General features: G+C 40.2%; 2 protein-coding genes and 1 long non-coding RNA gene across 5 annotated transcripts; 2 read left to right on the top strand and 1 right to left on the bottom strand.

Annotated features, from left to right (window-relative positions):
• The first annotated feature begins 1859 nt into the window (after positions 1-1859).
• Positions 1860-7217, top strand: gjb8 (gap junction protein beta 8). The gene is made up of 2 exons (XM_014967533.2): positions 1860-2030; positions 3376-7217. The coding sequence occupies exon 2, from the start codon at positions 3495-3497 to the stop codon at positions 4272-4274; it is 780 nt and encodes a 259-aa protein (XP_014823019.2). The 5' UTR covers positions 1860-2030; positions 3376-3494; the 3' UTR covers positions 4275-7217.
• A 271-nt stretch (positions 7218-7488) lies between these two features.
• LOC148160450 (NLR family CARD domain-containing protein 3-like) lies at positions 7489-21704 on the bottom strand. Of its 3 annotated transcripts, none has more exons than XM_088011207.1 (9): positions 21348-21704; positions 18826-19025; positions 16895-16973; positions 16588-16789; positions 14008-15763; positions 12060-12239; positions 10923-11096; positions 10247-10399; positions 7489-8447 (listed from the first exon to the last, which is right to left on the bottom strand). In XM_088011207.1, the coding sequence occupies exons 2-9, from the start codon at positions 18951-18953 to the stop codon at positions 8426-8428; spliced, it is 2694 nt and encodes an 897-aa protein (XP_087867333.1). In that variant the 5' UTR covers positions 18954-19025; positions 21348-21704; the 3' UTR covers positions 7489-8425. The 3 variants fall into 3 exon arrangements, with proteins under 3 accessions (XP_087867333.1, XP_087867330.1, XP_087867337.1); XM_088011204.1 differs by having other exon boundaries at positions 18826-18972; XM_088011211.1 differs by lacking the exon at positions 7489-8447 and adding an exon at positions 9348-9729 and having other exon boundaries at positions 18826-18972; positions 21348-21703.
• On the top strand, positions 7967-8548 carry LOC148160451 (uncharacterized). The gene is made up of 2 exons (XR_015764934.1): positions 7967-8104; positions 8233-8548. It is a non-coding gene; the product is annotated as an uncharacterized LOC148160451 (long non-coding RNA).
• Positions 21705-23222: the final 1518 nt, after the last annotated feature.

The raw sequence follows: 23222 nt of genomic DNA, 5'->3' as shown, positions 1-23222 counted from the left end.
CACTGGAACTGGAAGACATTTAAGATATTCAAAATAAAGAAAACAGAAACAAATAAAATGAATTATGAAGTCTCTGTAAACAAAATGATCTTTCAAAAAAAGGGATAGTTGAGCTCAAAGCACCAGGTTGACGACTTTTATCATTCAATTTTTGGTAAAAAGAGAGAAAAGAAAAAGCAATAAATCTAGCAAATGAAAATTATTGAGTTTATTTTAATTTATCATGTGATTAAATGATTTATTATTTATTGTGACAAGCCAGTGATGTGTTTATCTGCATATTTGGTCTTTTAATACTCGTCCGAGTCATTTAAGATGCAAAGCTCAGTCTAAGTGACTAACTGCAAAGGCCAAAAAACTTACATTTAGAGAAGACCAGTAGAATAAGTTACATGAACCTGATCTAAACATTGTGTTAATCTTTTTTGTATCTGTTTTACATCGAGTCAATTTGTCACAACAGGGTTAACGTTGAAGAAAGTGGTTATATTATGCTACATATATAATTTGAAACATTATTTTAATAACAAAAAACAAAAACTTACAAGGTAAATTGCAGGAAGAGCAGGAGAGAGAACAGGTGATGTAGCGGAAAGATTCAGTGAAAACCAGAGAGCTGACAGACTGAGGCGGTGGGGGTGGAAGATGACAAAGGAGGCAGGTGAACTAATCCGAGGAGATGTGGGACAGCTGCGGTGGGCAGTAAGCACAGGAACTGAGGGAGAGAGACTAATTAAAACAAAGGAAGCTGGCCTAAGACGGAAAGAAACTACAAACAAATGTCATGAAGTGGGGTTGTTGGTGGTGAGGAGAGACGCTGAGACCCAGGTTATAGTGATGATGATGAAGATATTTGATGATGAAGATATTTAATGATGAAGATGCTCAAACAGTCCAAACACAGGCAGCACGGCCAAATACCGGTAGCAACTGATAAACAGGACTTCGTGCGAGCGAACACAAACCAGGACTTAGCAGTTCGACTGGAGAGTGTAGACAAACTTAGACATAGACAAGGACCCGACGAGGAACACAGAAAACAGGTGGGTTTAAATACACACGGGGTAATCAGGGGAATGGGACACACCTGGGGAGCAATCAACGGGGAGGACAGGACTGAGACTCACAGGAACCGGACTACACAGGAAAAAACTCAAACACACAGAAACACGGATCGTGACAACAAAGGCGAAAACATTGACCTAAGGGAACTAAATTCAGATGCACAAAGAGCAAAACACAAAAATAAACTAAGTAACTAAACCCAAAGGAAGGAGCTGACACTTCAACATCGCTGGAACAAAAATAAACATGGAGAAACAACATGGCAACAAATATAAATAAGCCAGGACACATGAAAACAAATAACCCAAGCATCCAAGGGTCACAAGGAAAAGTAGTCAGACGTATCACCTTGTATTAACTAAAGCCATGTTGCGGTTAAATTAAAGCATGTTGCCATCAGTTTGGACAGAAGCTCCTATTGTATAGTCCATGTGTAAATTTTCAGTTGTTTAAAGGTTCAATAAGAAATTAAATGTCTTCATGGACGTTTGGGAAACCTGATGCCATTAGCAGTACCACAGGTAAAAATATTAAATATTTCAAAAGTGTCTAAAAGGGTTAGGCGATCCCCAAATGGATACAGCTGGATTTAATTTAATTAGTCTACAAATATTCCAACCCAGTTAAATGATTAGGAAGTGGAGCTGTTCCTATCAGTCATGAATCTCTTGGAACCTCAGATGTTTCTGACCCCACCCTGAGCCTCGGCCTGGCCCCTCCCTCCCTCCCTCCGTCCCTCCCTCCGTCCCTCCCGGTCTACAAGAGGGAAAGGATGATGGAAAGCCTCCGCAGACACAGGTGCGCCTCACTCAGCGCTGCGCAAAGACGCGTCGGCGCTCGTCCGCAAACACTCTTCATTCTGCCGGGCCGCGCAGGACATTAGGACCAACTACTTCTCCTTGTTCATGGGAAAAACTTTCATCTTAATTTATAGGTCAAAAAGGGCAAAGTTACTTTACAGGAAGGTAAGTGTGGGGAACGCAGGTTGGATCTTTGTTTTGTCACACATTTTAAATTGTTTTGATCATTTTTAATCAACATTTTATTGATTGAGAAGGTATATTTGGTAGGATTCTGTTCTACAATACGAAATAGTATTACTTTGTATTGTAATGTTAACCGTGAAAGTTAATGTAGATCTCGTTAAATACGCAATTAGTGCTCAACTAATTTTGAGTGTAATATTGTTTTTTTAAACCATGTTTTAAACCTGTTATTCCTTCTGACTTAATACAGTTGTAGATTATCTTTTTTTTTCTTTAAAAAAGAAAAAGGATAATTGAGCTCAAAGCACCAGACTGACGACTTTTATCATTCAGTTTTTGGTAAGAAGAGAGAGAAAATAGAAAAGCAATAAATCAAGTTAGGCTTTATTACAGACTCGCAGTTCAAATGACATAAATAAATTAATAATAGTAATAATAAAGAAGGTAAGAGGACATAAAAATACATAAAAAGATCCCTAATCTTTTAGGAGGCAGACCAATGTTTTCTAAAATATAGACGTATGTCTTACTGCACCATATAACGTTAGTCAACAATAGAATAATTAGGCTCGTTTAGTCTGAAAATAGGTTAATTTCTTGACATAAACTGGTCCATGTGGGACTTTTTAACAAAAGTCTTAATGCGTCGTTATAAGCTACTTTCAATATCGGAAGTATTTTGTTATAATAAGTGTGTCAGTGTGGTACAATACGATGTAAACAAGCTGTGAACAATATCCAGATTTCCGAGCTCATAGACGGTCACATGACCAAGATACTTGAGGTAGTAAGCTTTTATATTTTTGATAATAGTGCAGTTTGTTCTTATAAATATAAAACAACATTTAAATAAAATGTCTTTTTGAAATTAATCTTTGTAAAGTCTTCGTTAGAGGTGAAATGGCACCATTGCTACTTTTATAACATGCTCGTTGCTAAAGCTAACTGTCATCCATACCATACCAACTTTATTTATAAAGCACTTTAAAACAACCAAAGCTGATACAAAGTGCTGTACAATAAAACACAACATAACAATTAAAAAACAACTCTTACAGTTTAAAAACAAACAAGCAAACATACAATTTAAAACTAGATCCCGCTGGAGTTGAAAGCCAAGTAAAATAGATGGGTTTTAAGACGAGCTTTAAAAGTCAAACTGTTTAGCTTAGCTTTGTCATATAGAGACATTACTTCTCTGAAGTTGTGATAGTTTGACTTTAAAATACACCATTCCTACATGTCTAAAAGTCTGTTGAAGGCCGTCTTGTTTTCCCCGTGATGATGATGATAATGTTTTCTGTTTTTTTGTTTTTGTACACAGTCGTCAGAGACATCAGGACAGGTCGCGTTTTCTGAGTGAGCTCAGTACGCCAGCAGGGTTTTCTCAGCCGATACCTTCTTTTGACCCCTACTGGAGCTTCCACGGTCCTCGTCACCACAATGAGCTGGGGGGCACTCTACGCCCAGCTGGGCGGCGTCAACAAACACTCCACCAGCCTCGGGAAGATCTGGCTCTCCGTCCTCTTCATCTTCCGCATCACCATCCTGGTGCTGGCCGCCGAGAGCGTTTGGGGCGACGAGCAGTCGGACTTCACGTGCAACACGCAGCAGCCCGGCTGCAAGAACGTCTGCTACGACCACTTCTTCCCCGTGTCGCACATCCGCTTGTGGTGCCTGCAGCTCATCTTCGTCTCCACGCCGGCCCTGCTCGTCGCCATGCACGTCGCGTACAGGAAGCGGGGCGACAAGAGGACGATTCTGGCCTCCAACCACACTGAAAAGTCCGACCTGGAGAACCTGAAAAAAAGGCGTCTGCCCATCACGGGCCCTCTTTGGTGGACCTACACCTGCAGCCTGTTCTTCCGCCTCATCTTTGAAGGCGGCTTCATGTACGCCCTGTACTTCGTCTACAACGGCTTCCAGATGCCCCGGCTCGTGAAGTGTGAGCAGTGGCCCTGCCCCAACAAGGTGGACTGCTTCATCTCCCGACCGACGGAGAAGACCGTCTTCACCATCTTCATGGTGGCCTCTTCGGCCATCTGCATGGTGCTGAACGTGGCCGAGCTGCTCTACCTCATCGTCAAGGCACTCCTGAGGTGCATGGACCGGTCGAACAAGAGGAAACACCCCTACGCGGAGAGCGTGTCGAGGGACAACAAGAAGAACGAGACCCTGTTGTTGTCCTCCATGGATTCGTCCAGCAACAAGACCGTGAGCTGAAGCAGATGGACTCTAGATCCATCTGTGGACCTCCATTAGAGCCGTCCAGTGGGATACAGAGTCTGTATTCCTGTGGGAAAGTTTTAGTTCTGCATCTTTACCTGCAGCAGAACTCGCGTCGACCCGAGGGAAGTGGACCTCGGCGGGTTGTCTTTTTTACGCGTGACCTTAAATTTTCCACTCATGCACTGTAGTGCTGTTCACAGCTGAGTATTTTTCTTTTTTTTTAGTTTAGTTTGAGTTCTACCTAGCCACTTACCTAGCTTGCTCACTAACAATCAAAGCAGTTTAACAAATATTAGTTTACAATTTAAAAAAAAAAAAAAATGCTTTAATGCCAGAAGGACCTTCTGCGGTAATCTCAGAGGCAAATTTGACTAGACATAAAATGTGCAATAATTCCTTGCTTTATAACAATGTTTTGGGTAGAAAATATTTTGCCAAGAATCCCGATAGGAGTAGATGTAGAACCAGCATGAAGCTGCTCATAAGCAGTAAAATAATAATTTGTTTTCACGGAAAACCCCAGCAGATTGCAAAAATACTAAGTGGTGCCTTGATGATGATTATTATTTTACACTAGAGATATGTGTTTGACTTCTGGTTAGTGCCTGAAGCTGTAACAAAAGTTTAAGGGCGCTGTTGCTTCGAAGGAGAATGAGCCTACACTGACATCTAGTGGTGAACAATGAGAAGAGGCGAGAATTAATTAAAGGGATTTTTGTTTTTCACGGCAATCGATCAAAGGCGGATTGGTTAAAAATGTAGCTGTGTTGACTAAATCGTCTTTTTACGTTTACCTTTTTGTGTGTAAGAATTTAACTGAGAAGAATGCAGGCGTTGTGACCGAAATACTCTTTCATCCTCTGACCTTATACATACATATATATATATATATATATATATATATATATATATATATATATATATATATATATATATATATATATATATATATATATATATATATATATATATATATCTCTGAAAAGAATCCTGGACAGAGAAAAGGGAAGCTGCAATGAGCTCCAGATACACAAGAGAGCCGTCATGTTTCCAGTTTAATCAACCAAATTCATCTGTTAGCTTTTGCCTGATTATAATCCTCTTAAACCATTAGATTTTTATCTTTATTTATTTATTTATTTATTTTTTTGGACTGAGTCTTACAAAACAAATTCATACCACTTGAACTTCTCACGTCTTGTCATACAGCCACAAACGTCAATGTATTTTTATTGGACTTTTATACCAAAAACGTGTATACATTTTGTGATTGTGAACATCAATTTTCAAAATTAAATAGAAAATCAAATAAGTATCTTGCCATAAATTACTGTTTGGCTTTCGTGGACTTTGACTGGGCCATTTTTAAACACATGAAAATATATGCTTCTTAATCTGCTGGGTTTTCCGTGAGAACAAATTATTTATTGTGCTGTAGTCTCAAATCTTTTGTTGGACTCTGATTTTCTTCCACTATTACCCATCAGCCAGCTGTCCTAAACCCACAGCATGATACTGCCACCACCATGTTTCACTCTGCTTCACACCTAACCGGTTTGTGGTTGTATTGTGACAAATTGTGTGAGAATGTAAGCGGTGTGAATACTTTTGCAAAGTTTGCACAGATGAATAGTGTTTTCAGAAATATGTACAGTTAAATCCTAAATTATCCACAACCCTAGTAGATTTAGGTTTAAAGTAATCTGATCGTTTTTAGAAATATAATTCCACTGACTTGAAGTTATTTTAAAGTTTGGGGACCTTAAGATTAGGGTGATGGTAAGGAGGACAACCAAACTCAGAAGATTTGGAGCCTATCGGAGATCGATCAACAAAACACTTCTGGGAAGATACAAAAAGTTGGCCAGCGATTAAATATTTTTCCATTGATCACTGAGATTATTTTAATAAAATACAACTAAAAGGCTGCTTTAAAAAACGACCCTCCTTATTCATTCTTATCTTTTGTGTCATTTCTTGTCACAAACAAACGTCTTGGATGAATGGAAACAATTTGAAATCTAAATCTTCCAGCAGTATGAATTATTTTGATGGGCTGAGCTGTCATTGCTGACATTCAAACACAATTAAATAGAATCGAATGAGTATCTGTCATGCATGTAGCTGTGTACGGATATGAGTTTTAGCTCTTTGTTTGGTTTGCCTAAATTCAAAGCTTTTCTCAGTGGAAATACGCTGACAAATACAGATGTTGCCACCTGGATCCATTTATCGCTTTTATCCACAGCTTCAGTTGCTTTTGGTTCTCTCGTCGTGTGGATCTTCACGGCGTGTGCTGACCCCGCCCCTCTCGGATCAGCTTTCAGCCTGCGCCTTATTTTATCCGGCGCTCTGATCGCGACCCGGCCTCCCGATCAAGACAAATCTCAAACCCAAACACGTCTTCGTCGTCCCTCCGTCCAGGAATAGACGTCAAGGATTAGTCGCATCTGTCTGTCGAAACGGACACTCGGCTGCTGGTGACTCTGTGATTGCGCAATGACCGCTAAGTGAGATGCGCCGGCGCCAATTAGACGTGTAAATTCCCCTGTTATAGAAAGTAAAGCCGGGTTGGACGCTCTTCGTGGTTTGGTTGTGTAACAGTTAGAGTGACCCGCACAGTGTTGCACTCTGGGGATTTTAGAGTTTTTAAAAAGAAAAAGAGAATCGTAAACCCGCTCTAATATTACCTTTGACCTCCTGGTGTAATTTTTTTTCCATCACTGCAGACTTTAACGCTGACTTTGCTTCCACAGTAATTAACAGTTTGATTCCAACAGCTATGCAACGCTAACAGACAGTTTTTCACAGAGAGAAATGAACCAATGAGATGCTTCGGATTGTGATTTTTGTATCAGATGTCTTGTACACTTGCACTGTGATCCTTCAACTTGTTTTTTCCTTTGAGAAATTTTTCATAAATTAGTGAAAACACAACTGCTCGACTCTTCTTTTTTTTCTTTTGCTCATTTGTTTACTGGTGGAGAAAATCAGATTATTATTGCAAGGTATTGAGTTTTCTGAAAAAAGGAAGTTGAGGGTCAAGCGTTAGTTCAAGGGTACATCATGACCTCTACCTGTGTGGTTCGCTGTTTATGTATTCATTTTTGTGGTGGAGAATATGCTCTTTGGTTGGGGGTCACACTTTGACTAAATGCTACATCACAATGTTTATCTATATGGTTCATAATAGGGTTGCACCGAAACATTGGCTCAGATTTTTTTTAATTTTGGGAGACCAGCTGATACACGAGAAATCAATCTTTTCCACCGATGCAAAGACGTCTACCTCTGCAAACGTCTCAAAATCAGTCACTGTTCCCTTTTACTCTGCCATGAGAGACGACTGACTGACAGGTCATGTCTGCATGTGCACGGTTAACAATTATCGCCCTGGTGTTGCAAACTTAGCAACTTTGTCACTGAGCCCAGTTGTTTGACCCTGAGGATCAACCAGGCAGCAGGATGGAAATCCCACCCAGACCTGAAGTCAGATCCTCAGTTAGACTTTAACCAACAAGAGCAAAATGTCGACCAAAAGTAGAAACATTTGTGGAGCTAAAAACAGAAAGAGAAAAATTAAACCGTATTCTGACTTAAAACAAGTTTAACAACAATCCTCTAAAATACAATTATCTTGATTGACAAATACATAAAATTATTGAACATTTATCATATTTAAATGTATTAAATGTAAAAGACGTCTGCATTGTTGTGTTTTTTTTAATAAATTGTTCCTCCACAGAGTGAACCAGCAGAGCTCAGAGGTTCCCAACGGTCCGTCTGTCCAGCAGCACCAAACACAGCTGGACTCCATATTTACGGTCTGTACATCAGTTCTGTTCAGTCGACTTCCTGCTGCTCTTTTTAGATCCAGGATCTTCAGTCTGTCCAACATGGACCTGATGTTCTGATCCAGTCTGATTTGTCTTCATCTGGGATTCCTTTTCAGGAGCTGGAGCCAAACTTGGTCCTTTTTATAAAGAACCAGCTGAAGAAGATCCAGAAGGTTTTGAATCCATGTTACCCAGAATGCTCAGAGTCAGAAAGAGGATGAGGAGGTGGTTGATGATGAAGAGCAGAAGAGGAGGAGCAGCACAGAAGCTTTGCTGAAGATCGTCGCTTTTCTTCCTGAGGAAGATGAATCAGGAGGAACTGGCCGAGCCTCTGCAGAGCAGGAAGAAAAGGATTCAAATCTCAATTTTCAACCAAATAACTGGAAAACAAATAAATAAAATGGTTGATGCAACACGTTTAGTAAAAACAAACTGCCTCAATATTTATTACCTGAGACTTAATGACTTTATTGCTTTAATGTCTTCCAGTCATGAATCTCAGCAGTTCATGGAAAAGGTTCACCACAAAATCAGTTCAAAAGCTCAGATCAACTGAACAGGAATTTTCTGTTGTTACTAAATAAACCTAAATTATTTAGTAAACCTAAATAAACAAAGTCAAAATGAAAACTTAAATATATTTTAATTTCTTTGTTGATCCTAATACAAAAAGCTAGACAGCATGAAGGATTAAAATAAAAGGTGCAGTTATTATATTTGTACAAAGAGCATTATTAAAATATTTATTAACCAAATAACCCATATTAGGTTAGAAGAAATATAAAAACAAAAACCAATCAGCACATTATCTCAGTGATTCTCTGAGGTCTGAATAAATCAGTGAATCTCAGTAAAGAGCCTGATGTGACACATCGAGTCCTAAAGTTCTTTAGAAAACTCAAAACATAAACATGGAGTTAAAAAAGTAAAACACAAAAACAAACTGAGAATCAATGATGATGCAAAACTTCATTATTTAAAGATTTTTAGAATGACTATAACAAAATTACAATATATACAGAATATCAAAATAATGTCCAGATAAATGCTGGACGTTCCTGAAAACTGCTCTAAGATCAGAGTTCCTGTGGGACATCCAGTTCTAAACTGGTTCAACTGGTTTCTGTGATGGAAGCTGAAGTTTCTCTGCAGTTTCCAGTAAAGCATCTTTTTATCTGTGGAGCTTTGAGGAACATTTTCCTGTCAGCAGAAGAAGAAGCAGCAGAGAAAAGAGGTTTGAAGTGTCTTTATGATTCAAAGCTGAACTGAAATGATTCCCATGTTTCCATCTCAGACCATTTCTGGTTCCAGGATGAAAATGAATCGGAGATAAAAAAGATCAACTTTCCAGTTGAATCCAGTTCAGATCAAAACTCCGTGAAGCCTCTAAATGGAGCCCAGTTTGAATCGGATCTTTATTGATCCAAAGAGACAAACAATATCAGACACTAAATGACAGACATGAGAAAATAAACGGGAGGAAAATCTTGGAGGTCAGAGGTCATCATCATGATCCAGTCAGAGTCTCTTTAGACTCAAACTGCTGCAGCTTCAACCTCTGAGGATCAGCAGGACACAGAGACCGTTCTCTACTTTACAGAGATCAGAACCACCTGCAGAGAGAAGAAGGAAGGAGAGATCAGATCAGTGAGTGTTTCCAGCCTCTCCAGCAGCAGTCAGTGACGCAGCACATCCAGTAGATGGTTTCCAGGCTGCAGTCAGACTGATCTCAGAGCTGTGACCAAGATGAACCTGATCACTTGTTTCCTGTTGAACTGAGAGAACAAGCAGATCTGAGATCAGATCTGCTGCTGCCACAGTTTGATGAATGAGGACCACTGTCTCTAGACATGTTGGACGGCTGGACGCTGGAGTCCAGCTGGACGTCCTGGAGACATGGACACAGCAACAACACTCATCTTCACACCAACACAAACACAGGAACACAGCAAGCTGCTGCTCCTCTGATTGGCTGATTGCTGTCTCTGTGTCCAATCAGGAAGCCTGAACCATTCTCCTCCCACTGAGAAGCTGCAGCTTTACTGGGAACACTGGAGCTTTGCTTTGATGCTAACTGGGTTTAGCTCAATATGCTGACAGCAGCTGGACTCACTACAAACATTTACTTACCGTAAAGTCTTTACAAAACGCTTCAGCTGCTGAACATCTGAATCCTCCAGGTTGTTTCCTCTCAGGTTCAGTTCTGTCAGATGGAGGCTGTTGGACTTCAGAGCTGAGGCCAGAAAATCACAGCTGATCTTTGACAACCTGCAGCTCCTCAACCTGAATAAAGAATAAAAGATGAGCTGAAGCCAACAGGATGCAGGTGAACCAGTCCAACAGAACCAGTTAAAGATTCTCATGAATATTAAAGCCAACAAGCTGCTGCTTCAATAAAGACCTGCTGACTTCAGAACCAGAACCAGAACCTGGTACTGGGTCATGTTGTGTTGGAGGATTTTAGTCAGTAAAATCATTCCAGGTTCTGATCAAAGTGTTGAAGCATCAATCATTGATTATTGATTTGATCCTGTCAGATTCCAGGAATTCACTTTTCTAGACTGGGTTGAATGACCTTTGACCTGCTTGACATGAGGGGGATTTCTACACACTGGGGGTCCGAATGCTGTCCTGTTCTGACCTCAGGTCAGCAGGTCCAACTCAGTTACACAGAGGGACTAAATTAAACTCTGGATCCAGGAACAAACTCAGAAAATATTTATTAGAACAGAAGATATGAACTTTAATTTATGATCAATTATAGATAATTATTCACTGAAATATTGATAATTATATAATTACAAACCACAATGATTTCAGTCTGCAGCCTTCAGTCTGTAGAAAACCACAGAGCTCCTTCAGTCCAGAACCTTCCAGGCTGGATCCGCTCAGGTACAGTCCTGTCAGATGGGTCGGGTTGGACTTCAGAGCTGAGAACAGAGACGTCCAGCTGGTCTCTGACAACCTGCAGTAATTCAATCTGAATAAAGAATAAAAGATGAGCTGAAGCCAACAGGATGCAGTTAAAACTGAAATATGAACAAATAAATAATAAAATGTAGAAAATTAATTTCCCTGAATGTAAAAGAAACATGATGAACTGATTCTAACATCTGATCCAGTCAAACTGGTTTAAAGAGTCCAAACCAGCAGAACCAGAACATTTGATCAACAAAGAAACTCAAAGTTTTCTATGAGCAGCAGCCTGGATGAGGTGAGCTATTTCTGCTGGTTCCTGATCATCAGCTGGAGACCCGACTTGGTAACCGGATCAGAACCACTCAGTTTATTCATGAATGGCCTTGGGATCTTCTTAAAGCTGCTGAAAGCCAATGGAGGCCATTATTTCCTCAGGAGACGTGACCTGATGAAGCTTCATCACAGAGACGAGGCTCCAACCGACTGACAGCTGTCAGACTGAAGAGGACGGTTCCTCTCTGACCCGGCCCAACAGAACCACAGCTTCAGGACAAAGTGAGGAACCTGCTGCTGCTGCAAACCTCACTGTCATTCAGCTCATCTAGATTTGCTTTTCTACAATCAGTCACTTCTTAGATGTTTCATTAATGATGGTTTGAACTGGTCAGTGTTTGTGGCTCGACTGGAGGAAAACATTTCATTCTGGATATAAAGATGAGAATCAGAAATAAAACAATCTGAATCTTTACCAACCAAACTGAAACATCTCCATCGTTAATTAACTTCATTTGAATTATTTTACTCATTTTGTTCATCAGTCAGAAACATTTTAAAAACTGAAAAACAAAGTTCAATGATCTCAAAGTCTGAAATAAGAAAATCATTTATTTATAAGGTAAAATTGTTTGAAATTTGAATCTGACATTTAAAAATATTGTTATTAAATATTACAACTAAATTATTAATTAAACTAAGGATTAAAGTATGAATGAATGACTTTATTGTATAAATAGAGAAAACAAACCTCAGATTCTTCACTTTACTGACTGAACTCTGCAGGATCTCAGACACATTCTTCATTTCAGAGTCTCCAACTTCATCTATGATAATCTCACTTATTTCCAGTTCAGTCAGATCTGGGTTGGACTTCAGAGCTGAAGCCAAAACTTCACATTCAGCCTTTTGGATCGAACAGCCACCAAGTCTGTGATGAGAGAAGAAATAAATTCAGTTCTAATGAAATCAATCTGGATCATAAACAGATAAAATATGATAACAGTGATGTCATCATGATGTCATCATCTGATCAACATCTGATCTTCAGTTTACTGAGTTTGACCCGACAGAGAGTCTGTGCAGCTCCTGACTAAAGTCCAGGTTCAGGTTCTGGTTCTGGTCCAGGCTTCATGTCCTCAGACCTTCAGCTCAGTCAGATGTTGAAGATCTTCTATCATCTGTGAAGGAAAGTTCAGTTTCTCTGCAGCATCAGAGCCTCAAAGGAGCTGCAGCAGCTGATGAAGAGGCTGACTGAGCTGAATGAAGGAAACTACTGGAGATGATGGAGAGGAGGAGGAACTGCTCACAGCTCTGACAAGTCACACTGACTTGGACTAGACCGTTTGGCTCCTTGAGATCTTCCACCAAGCAGGAAGTGAGTTATAAATGAAGTGAGCAGAGCAGGAAGTCCAGCCTGCTGTGGACCTCTGGCATCTCTGGGTTTGTTTAGCCCATATCTGCTGCTGCAGCATCTAGAATCCTCCTCATCATTAATAATAGTAGTATATTCTATAGAAACGTGGCTCCCAGCAGCAGATTATTAAATGCTGCCACAGAGGAAACTGGGAGCAGACCAGACACATGATGCTCCCAGTTGTGTCTCCGTTCATCTGCTGGATTTGATGCTGTAACAAAGTAGAAAGTGGACAGTCGTCAACCTGCTTCAGCTAAAAGCTGCAGATTGTTCTGGTCGTCCTGCAGAGCAGCAGCAGAACCGGTCCTGCTGCTCCTTCAGCTCTGGACCGTCCTCTGTTGACCTGAGAGGAACTGGGACAAACTGGTTGGAAGAGGGACACGTGTCTCTGCGGTGGTCTGTCCATCGTCTCAGAGGAACAAAGGTTTGGATGTCAGAAGAAATTGTTGCTAAACTCATAAAGAGCTGAAGAGCAAAACCCCTGGAGGAGACGGAGCGTTTGGGTCCAGCAGCATCTTCATGGTGAAGCAGTTCTCCAGAACTAAAGAGGCTGGGATGTCTAAAGAGCTGAAGCTCATGTCTCTGCAGGTCTTCATGGAGGACAGCTAACAGCTTCAACAAAGGCTGCAGATGAAGAGTTGATGAGGAAAATGGTTCCAGCTCTGGAAGCAGAGTTCTCAGAGCTTTGGGAGGATCTGACAGAAACTAGGACTTTTTCTGGAACCAGACAACAATCACCACATTTTGGTCTCAGTTACAAACTCAGAGGAAACTAGTGGAGGAGGAAGAGGTGAGGATGATGACTGGATGAAGAAGATCAACACTGTTCACAAAGTTTATAATTAATGCAACGGTTTATTTTAATGGTTCAACTTTCCATCAAACCTAAACAATTATTTTATAAAAACAGTCAAAGATCCTAAAAGGTGAATTATGGAGCAGCAGCTCAATGAGTGAAGAGAGTTTAAAGTTTAAAAAGTCTCTCTGGCTGATTGGATCTGAGAGGAAATAGACATTTTCTAGAGTTCAGGGTTTTCTATTCATTTCAACCTGAAAACTGATAAAAAGTTAAATATTTTTAAAAGATCAAAATGTGTAAAAACCAGAAGCTGCAGCTGTCCTGGATGAACTGAATGTTTAGATGTTTGAATGGCTGAAATCATCCAGAGGATGAAGGAAGTAGCTAAAGGCCAAAAACATCCAGAATCAACTTGAAGAAAGAAGAAACAGGAGGACAATAGTGCTGAATCAGCATTCACACAATGAAAACATCTGGACTCACCGAGCCTTTCTGCAGTTCCTCACAGCTGGAACCAGTCTCCGTCGTCCATCTGGTGATGTGTTGTACTTCTCCAGGTCCAACTCATCCAGAACCTCTGACATCTGCAGCATGAAGGCCAGAGCTGAGCAGTCAGTCACTGAGAGCTGCTTCCCTGAATCCAGCAGCCATTGGATCTCCTGATAAAATGAGACGTCGTTCATCTCCACCAGACAGTAGAAGATGTTGATGCTTCTGGCAGGAGAGATTCTATCAGTGTTCATCTCCTTCAGGTTGGTGATGATTCTCTGGATGGTTTCTGGACGGTTCTCTGTCTGACCCAGCAGATCCTCTAAGAGTCTCTGGTTGGACTCCACAGTGAGACCATGAAGGAAGCGGACAAACAGGTCCAGGTGGCCATTTTTACTGCTGAGGGATTTCTCCATGACTTTCTTCATGAAGTCATCTAGAGATGTTTCATTGTATTCTTCTCCCAGGAACGTCTTGATGACCTCTGACCTCCTGCTGGTGAAGCAGTGGAGCATGTAGACGGCAGCCAGAAACTCCTGGATGCTCAGATGAACAAAGGAGTAGACGGAGATGTTGCGCGTTCCTCTCTCCGTTTTAAACATCTCAGTGAAAACTCCTGAGAACAACGCAGCATCTTCGATGTTGATGCCACATTTATCAAGATCTTTGTCATAGAAGACCAGGTTTCCCTCCAGCAGCTGATCTAGAGCCAGTCTTCCTAGAGACTCAATCAGCTTCCTGTTCTCTGGACTCCAGATATTTTTTGTCTTTCGTCGTCCATCAAACTTTTCCTCCTTGATTTTGAGCTGAACCAGCAGGAACTCTATGTACATCTCAGTCAGGGTCTTGGGCAGCTCTCCTCCCTCTCTGGTCTTCATCACATCCTCCAGAACTTTAGCAGTGATCCAGCAGAAAACTGGGATGTGACACATGATGTGGAGACTTTTGGATTTCTGGATGTGGGAGATGATCCTGCTGGCCTTCTCTTCATCACCTCTGAATCTCTTCCTGAAGTACTCCTCCTTCTGGGGGTCAGTGAACCCTCTGACCTCTGTTACCATGCCAACGCACTCAGCAGGGATCTGATTGGCTGCTGCAGGTCGTGTGGTTATCCAGAGGAGAGCAGAGGGAAGCAGTTTCCCCCTGATGAGGTTTGTCAGCAGAACATCCACTGAGCTGGACTCTGTAGCATCAGTCAGGATCAGATTATCATCAAAGTCCGGAGGAAGTCGACTCTCATCCAGACCGTCAAAGATGAACAGAACCTGGAACTTTTTAAAGCTGCGGATTCCTGCGTCTTTAATATCTTCAAAGAAGTGATGAATCAGTTCCACCAAGCTGAACTTTTCTTCTTTCACTACATTCAGCTCTTTGAAAGTCAATGGAAATATGAACTGGATGTTCTGGTTGGTTCTGCCCTCAGCCCAGTCCAGAGTGAACTTCTGTGTTAACAGTGTTTTCCCAATGCCAGCCACTCCCATGGTCATCACTGTTCTGATTGGTTGATCTCTTCCAGGTTTAAAGATGTCTTCTCTCCTGATTGTTTCTTGTCTCCTGGATGCTGTTTCAATCCGTCTGACCTCATGTTCCTGGTTGACCTCTCTAGTTAACCCCTCTGTGATGTGGAGCTCTGTGTAGATCTGGTTCAGAAAGGTTTGATTTCCAGGTTCAGCGACGCCTTCAGAGAGACTCTGGAACTTCTTCTTCAAGTTTAACTTGAGTTTCCGTTGACATTTTCCAGCTGGAGTCCCTGCATGGAGACAACACACTGTAAGGTCTGGACAGGCCACTGCAGCTGGGGAGAGTGACCAATGAAAACAGCAAACTGGGACACAATATTACGCAGCACTGGGTCAAGCCAGGGAACTGTTCTCTCCACTGTCCTGTTTACTCTTTACAAACCGACTTCCAGTAGAAATCCAGGTTCTGCCCTAAGCAGAAGGATTCAGAGACACTTTGATAGTTGGTTGTTTAGGGATAAACAGGAAAAACTGTATAAAAACCTTGGCAAGAACTTTTTGAACTTGATCTGCATCAAATGCCTGCAGCTCAGTTCAACAAGGAGACCTTCTAGCCACCTCTTCTGTCTGGATGCATGTAGATGGACGGTAGACAGTCGGAGAGTTCATGTCATGCAGATCAGCAGCAGTTTATCATTTACTGGCCCTCAATGTTGGCGCTGCTGCATCACAGGGTGAATTTGGTAGCTGTCTGTGTGTTTCTGAAGGTTCTTCATCTGCAGCTGAATGGAACATTTTTATGTACTGGGTGCAGGAATTAATACTAAAATGGGTTTTTATCTTGTGCATTGCTGCCATGTTTGTTTTTTACAGTATTTTACGGTAAATATAAAGTTCCCAAAGTTTATATTTCATGAGCAGCACATCAGTCACCACAGGTGATGTTTAAATGAAAAAGCTGCTGAATCCAGAACCTCATTGAGCTCATGTGACTGATTAAGATTTTCTGTATTTGTTGGTTTCTCTTGTTTGATTTCAGTTGAATTCATTTTCTCATGTAATCATGTTTTAATTATTCAACATAACAGCAGAATTGTTGTAGAAATCCTCTTACTGCTCTGCAGACGGTCAGCCAGCTCCTCCTGCTTCATCTTCCTCAGGAAGTTCAGGGTGATCTTCATCACCGCCTCTCTGCTCCTCCTCTGCTCCTCATCCTCACTCTGACCCTCTGAGCATTCTGGGTCATCTGGACTCAGAACCTTTTGGATCTTCTTCAGCTCGTTCTTCACGAATGTGACAATGTTTTCCTCCAGCAGCTGGAACACAATGAGAAGATATCAGACTAGATCTGAACATCAGGTCCATGTTGGACAGACTGACAGTCCTCTGGTCTACAGACTGAACAGAACCGATGTACAGACCATAAATATGGAGTCCAGCTGTGTTTGGTGCTGCTGGACAGACGGATCAGTGGGAACCTCTGAGCTCTGCAGATCCTCTCTGTGGAGGAACCAGGACAAATGAACCAGAATCTGTCTGTCCACACAGAGACAACATTATAGGTGCATGGCCACTTCTAGTTCTATTTTCTATGTTACATTTTGATACCTTATGTATATGTGGCTCAGATTTGTATAGATAATCTATTCCAGAGTAGCTTTTGTGTGGATCTGAGTAAAATGTGTCGTCTCTCTTCTTGGGGTTGATATTTCTCCAAGCATCAATCAGACCAGCTCTTTAGTAATATTATTTAGCATTCTGGATGTCGTTGTCTGTGGCCCATAATCAGAAGAGTATCTAACTAATATATTATTTTAAACCGTATTAAAGTCTCCCCCCATCAGTTTCATTCCTTTTCCATCATCAGTTATTATTCTGACTATTTGTTTCAGGAAACTGTCCTTCTCCTCATATACATTTATTACTCAAATTGTCATTTCTCCGATTCGTCCTACAATCATTACATATCTTCCTTCTTTATCCTTTTCCTCTTTTTCAACTTCAAACAAAATCCCTATTTTGAGTCAAATTGCTGCCTTTTCCAAATGAAACAGAAAATGTCTGACCTGCCCTCTCCCTTCTCATTTTCTGTGTTGGTTCTCCATCAGGTGTGTCTCCTGTAATAAAGCTGCTGTGCATCACCTGAGCCAATGCTGGGTAACCAACCACAGCCAACATTCAGTGAATCTTTAAGATCATTCATCCTGCCTGATGTCTCACTGAGCACTGAAGCAAAGAGACAGTAGAAAACAGGAGCAGGAAGAAAGACTTTTGAAGCTTTGAGTTTAAAAACCTTCTGCTTTAGTCTGTCTGTTATTACTGTTTGAAAGAAATGTGTTTTTATCTTCATTTAGGTTCAAATCAGCTTAAGATGCAAAACTGCATGATCACAATCCAAGTAGATAAATGTTATGTTGTTGGTTAAATCTTGGATTTAACAAGAAAATAAAAAGTTTATGAAGAAACTTTTTCATTTCAAGGTTTTAGGGTTGAGTTTTGTTGTGGAGTTGGACAAAGTTTATCCCATCAATCAATCACTAGTCATCAATGTTAATAAATATCATGGAGCAGAAAATGGACGCATAATAAAGCCTCCTTTACTTTCTGCCCGTCTCCTCGTGTATCCATGCCTAGAACCAGAAGCTCTGAACACAAACTGCTGCAGGTCTGAAGCTCCAGAGTGAAACATTCAGACTGATCTGTTGGTCAAACTGAACCTTCATTCAACTTTATTAGTTCAGTTCATTTCAGCAGCAAGGCAGTTCAAGGCGCTTTGCATAATAAAGACAGAAAGCTATAAAGAAAACACCAGGCATTCAACAACTGAACAGACATTATATTTGATGAGAGCATCACCAAAATCACAACCATCAAATATGTTGGTCACTGTTTCATTTATAATCAAAGCCACTAAAATCAGATGGTTTTTAGTCTGGAGTTAAAGAAATTCAGTGTTTCGACTCTTGTACAGTTTTCTGGAAGTTTATACAATTTAAACTTTGACAAACTCACCTGGTTCATCTTCTTGTAAAAATCAGTTTAGTGACGTGATTGAGACGAGAGACTAGTGATGGAAAAGTTACTACAGAGTAAAGAGTCAACTAGTTGCTGCAACATCCAGTTCAGAGACAATCTGAGTCGTTGCTCCTCACATTGTTGCTGGTTTTTGTTTTCATTTTCATCATTTTTCATTCAAACTGATTTACTGACCAACATCCTTCATGTTTAACTTTAAATTAAAATGGAAGAAATTTAAGTTACTTTTGATCAAACACTGAAGATCAACCAGTTAATATCATCTATATTTTATCTCTATAGATTCACATGAACCAGATAGAAACTGGTTTCTTACTTTCTGTCTGAGGGTCCAGGTTCAGTACTGAAGACTGGAGGATTATCTTTGGACCGGTCACTCCTCACAGACGGACTGATGGGTCCTGGAGGTTTTGCTCTGTCCTTCTTTAGATCCAGATCTTCCATCTTCTGGACTTCAGTCAGCCTGAGAAAGAAACCAGAACCAGTCAGACCAGTGGTCCAGGTCCAGTAAGTGTCCTGTGAAGCAGAAAGCTGGTTCCCATCAGGAGTTCAGAGGATCAGAGTGAATCAGATGAATGAACAAGTGAACATTTCCTATGAACTAGTGAACTTGTTTAGCTCCCACAGTGGACCTGAACGCATCGTGACTCTATTGTAGCTCCGTATGGAGGGAGTCAGTGTGCAGAAGGTTCTGAGGGAGCAGCAGCTCAGGTCGGGTCCACAGCTCTCCTCCAGACAGAACCGGGTCCAGCTGGGATCTCAGCAACATGTCAGCCTCTGTGGTCATGTGAGCAGCTCAGCAGGATTTCCTCTCAGCTAAAGCTGCTTTCAGGGACCACAGCATCCAGCTGAGGTACCAGCTGGACCCACTGCAAGGAATCATGGGTAATCAGCTGCTTCAATGAGGGGATGAAGCCCCTAAACACTCAGCGAGGCCTGATTCTTTCTGCTGCAAGGAGCAACAAGAGGTAAAAATTAAAAAAGACCAAAGTCAGTGAAGAGGAAGAGAGGAAATCTGTGGACTGGTTAAAGCCGGTTCTGATCCAGACAAGAGAAACATCAGTTTGTGATGAACCCAGACTGATGAGGGACGGAGTGATGTGTTTCACTTTCTGCTGACTTCAACAAGCAAAGAAACTAGTTTAAAACTGTTTTTGTTCTGATTTTTTGGTTAAAAAGATTCACAGAGAGTCCCTACAACAAGAACACTGATGTAAAAAGTTACATGAGGTTAACTTTTTTAGTTTAGTTCATTTAGGTTAGATTTGAGAAGGTCGTTGCTGCACACTCCACTCAAACAGGTCAGATTTAGATGCAGCTGTCATGGTGGACCACTTTATCTCTAAAGCACTTAAAATAAAACAGCAGCTGACCAAAGGGTTGCAGGAAAATGAAAACAAATGATAAAATATAAGAAAAATAGAAATCAAACATCAGAAATACAAGTAGCAGTGCAGCATTAACCCTTGTGGGTGCAGGACTGAGGCAAACGTAGAGGTCTATGGAAAATGATCCAGGTTTTACGTGTGTGGGGTCGATTGGACCCCATTTCGACATACAAGGTGAAGACAAGGGTTTTAACCCTATAGCTCACTCAGGGTTAAAACCCAGAGAAATAAATGGGTTTTAAGTGAGTTTTTAAAAGTTGTATCATGGAGTTGATCATTCACCAGGTTAACTCCGCAGTTACTGAGGTGTGTGTTTATGGTTTGTGTATTATTTCTCTCATAATGCAGGGCCGTGCAGAGACCACGAAAAGGGCAGGTGCTCAAAAAAAAAGGGCACATCTTACCGCATTCTAGGACAGAATATTAACAAAGCCACACAGCTTTCAGAGTTTAATAAACAATGATAAATTACAAAATTGTGAAATATACAATCAAAGCTAAGGTAAGTCTCTATACAGAGCATACAACTATGCATATGTAAGATATTTTATTAGCAATTTCTTTCTGCAGGTCTATTTTGTTATAGGAAAGTATTGCAATATTCAAACCCGCAATTTAGCAAGATATGTAAATCAGAGCTGGTGGTTTAGCTCTGATTTACATATTTTGTCTTTACAGAATTACACTATTAAAAATATAAACAAGGGCACAATGCAACCTTTTAGTGACTGTAATCTATATAAAAAAACAGCTGCCTGTTCTTCAGAGAAAGGCAGACGCAGAGGCCCGTCAGTGTCTGTTCATTACCTCTCTGCTTAAACCGCGACTCCGTGCTGAAGCAGAAACGATACTTAAACGTCTTCCGTCATCTGACAAGTAGCAAGTCTACTCCACTTTATTCACCAAAAACGTTTTTTTTAATATATATAATTCACCAAAAACTGTTCTGTAATCTGGAACGTTCGCTACGTTGAGCTCCAGTTATCCGCCTTATCTCACTGCGCGAGAGGCAACTGCGTCATGTCACGGGCAAAAGGTCAAAGGTAACAAAGTGACCAGAAGGCTTATTATGTTGTACAAAAAACCAACACAAAACAAAAAAATAATGTTAGTACATGTTATTATGTGTCAGAAGAGGGCTTTGATAATAATAATACAAAAAAATAAAAATAATAAAAAATTTGACCAAAAGGGCACTATGTATCCTCACTTAGAATCACTTTATAAGCTGCAACGTCTCACAATAAAACATTTCATTGAATCTAATTCCTTCCTAGATCAGGCCTTTAATAAAGTAAACAGAGCGCTGCTGTGGGGACCACACCGTATGAGAGACGAGGGACCCAGACCGAGGTGGCCGAGGCCCCGGGAAGCCTCGGAGGGTTTATCGGTCAGAAAGGCTCCAGAGAGCCGAGAGAGACTCGGAGGGACCCGGAGCGGCAACACTTACCTCTGTTAACAAGTCAACATGTTATTTCCACCCTCCGCTCAAAATGGAGGCTGACTTGAAGGTAAATAACAAAGTTAGTTTCAGTTTCTTTTTCACAGAAAGTCAGGTGACTTGTGTTTTCTTGCGCGTCCAGAATCAAAGTTTGATTCATTTGAATAAATATTAACAGTTCAGTTTGAGTTTACAAAGTGAAATAAAACTAGAATAAAGATAGAAAACTTTCAGTATTTCTGTTTTGCTGTTATTGAAGAAGATTTGGAGCTGAGCAGCTTTTTGTTCTGCAGAAAACCAGCAGAACAAACGAGTTTAACAGGTTTTTGATTGTGGATTATGAGCGCTCACTGCCCTCTGGTGGTCACCTATTGTAACTACAGATATCCCACTACATACTAACCAGGTCATTTGTTTAACTTAATTTGTTCTCATTTTTATGGAGAGCCATTTCTATGGAGAGCCATTTCAGCCAAAATTCAAATTAAATAAATTTAATTTTGGCTGAAATGGCTCTCCATAGTTAAAGAGCCACTGCAGGGTTTATAAAATTAAACTTACTTAGTTAAAAATCCTCACAAAAAGAGGAAGTCTGTAAATTTAAGAATCAAGCCTGAAAAAAAATATGAACTATAAAAATGTGTAATTAAATTCAACCTGCTGAGATCAGAGCACTGAGCAGGATGAAAATACCTAATGGAAAAAAATTTAATATAGAAGTTTAAGTTTAAAATGTGACTAGTTAATATTGCTTATTTGACTGCAATCTGTTGTAAACTGAATTCATCTGTGAATAAATGTATTACATGTACAACAATATCATGGTGCAACTGCTAATGTTATTTAAATACTTTTATCTGTTTTAAATGACTAGGAACAGCAAAGTTATATGGTGGTGGTGGAAAACCTCGGCAGAATTTAATTTCAAGCTTCTAAATAAAAGTTTAAGGGTGAAAACAAGAAAAGTAAAATGCATTATTTAATATAAAGCTAACGGAGGATATGAACTCGTTTCCATAGCTCTTAATGTGAAAGTATTCAAAAGAAGTGGAAGTGATGTGTAAATTCTCCAGCTTAATGGTATAACTGTAGTTTATTATCACCATAAACATCACACTTATTGTTTTGAAAAACACAAACCGGAAGTGTCTTATTTGTCTTTAAATTTGTCTCAGTATATAATATAAATATTACTTAATAATGTCGTAATGTTATTCACATATTTAAAAATATTATTTAGTAACTTAGTAATAATTTTCATTAATATAATATTTATAAAATTATTCAATCTCCCGATTATCATAAAGGTTCTTTAAAACCCCAGCAACTTAGTCTTGCAAGAATATTTCACGCTTTCTTTTTTTTTTTTTTACTGTTGGATCCACGAGAGCATCAGTACATATTAATACATTTTAAAATATTAGTAAAAGTGTGCAGTGTTGTGTAGCTGGTGTTCTGATCAACCCTGTTTAAAATAGACCCTTTTCACAGTGACGTCACACAATGGCCGCCATAACTCGAAGATGTGTATCTTTACTTCCGGTGTGTTTTTGCCTCGGGAAACCTGACTGAAAAATTCACGGATACTCATTATCTTAAGGATATAATAAAAGGTCAGGTTAATAACAACAGCATTAAGTGTTAGCCTTTATTACTCAATGTCATTCCATCATTCTCTAACTGTGTATTGTGCATCGGTTAAAGTTGGAATTGGCAGGCGATCGGCCAGAAAACTGCAATCAGTGCATCTGTTATTCTTAGTTCAGTTTTTAAATGCAGTAGGAAAGATAACTTTTTAATTACAAGGTATTAATATTTCTAAAATTAATTTGTGGTCAAGCTAGATCATGGCATGCATCAAGGTATTGATGCATGTCATGTGAC

The sequence above is a fragment of the Poecilia mexicana genome, unplaced genomic scaffold (assembly GCF_051168715.1).
Source record: "Poecilia mexicana isolate PSO_F unplaced genomic scaffold, ASM5116871v1 scaffold_2, whole genome shotgun sequence".
Classification (NCBI taxonomy): domain Eukaryota; kingdom Metazoa; phylum Chordata; class Actinopteri; order Cyprinodontiformes; family Poeciliidae; genus Poecilia; species Poecilia mexicana.
This window is presented reverse-complemented; position numbering and strand designations above follow the sequence as displayed.

Coding starts and splice junctions, on each gene's coding strand:
- gjb8 (XM_014967533.2), top strand. CDS start 3,495: ATGAGCTGGGGGGCACTCTACGCCCAGCTGGGCGGCGTCAACAAACAC.
- LOC148160450 (XM_088011207.1), bottom strand. CDS start 18,953: ATGGAAGATCTGGATCTAAAGAAGGACAGAGCAAAACCTCCAGGACCC. Junction 11,097..12,059: donor AGTAAAGTGAAGAATCTGAG/GTTTGTTTTCTC, acceptor TTCTTTATTCAG/ATTGAATTACTGCAGGTTGT. Junction 10,400..10,922: donor TGCAGACTGAAATCATTGTG/GTTTGTAATTAT, acceptor TTCTTTATTCAG/GTTGAGGAGCTGCAGGTTGT.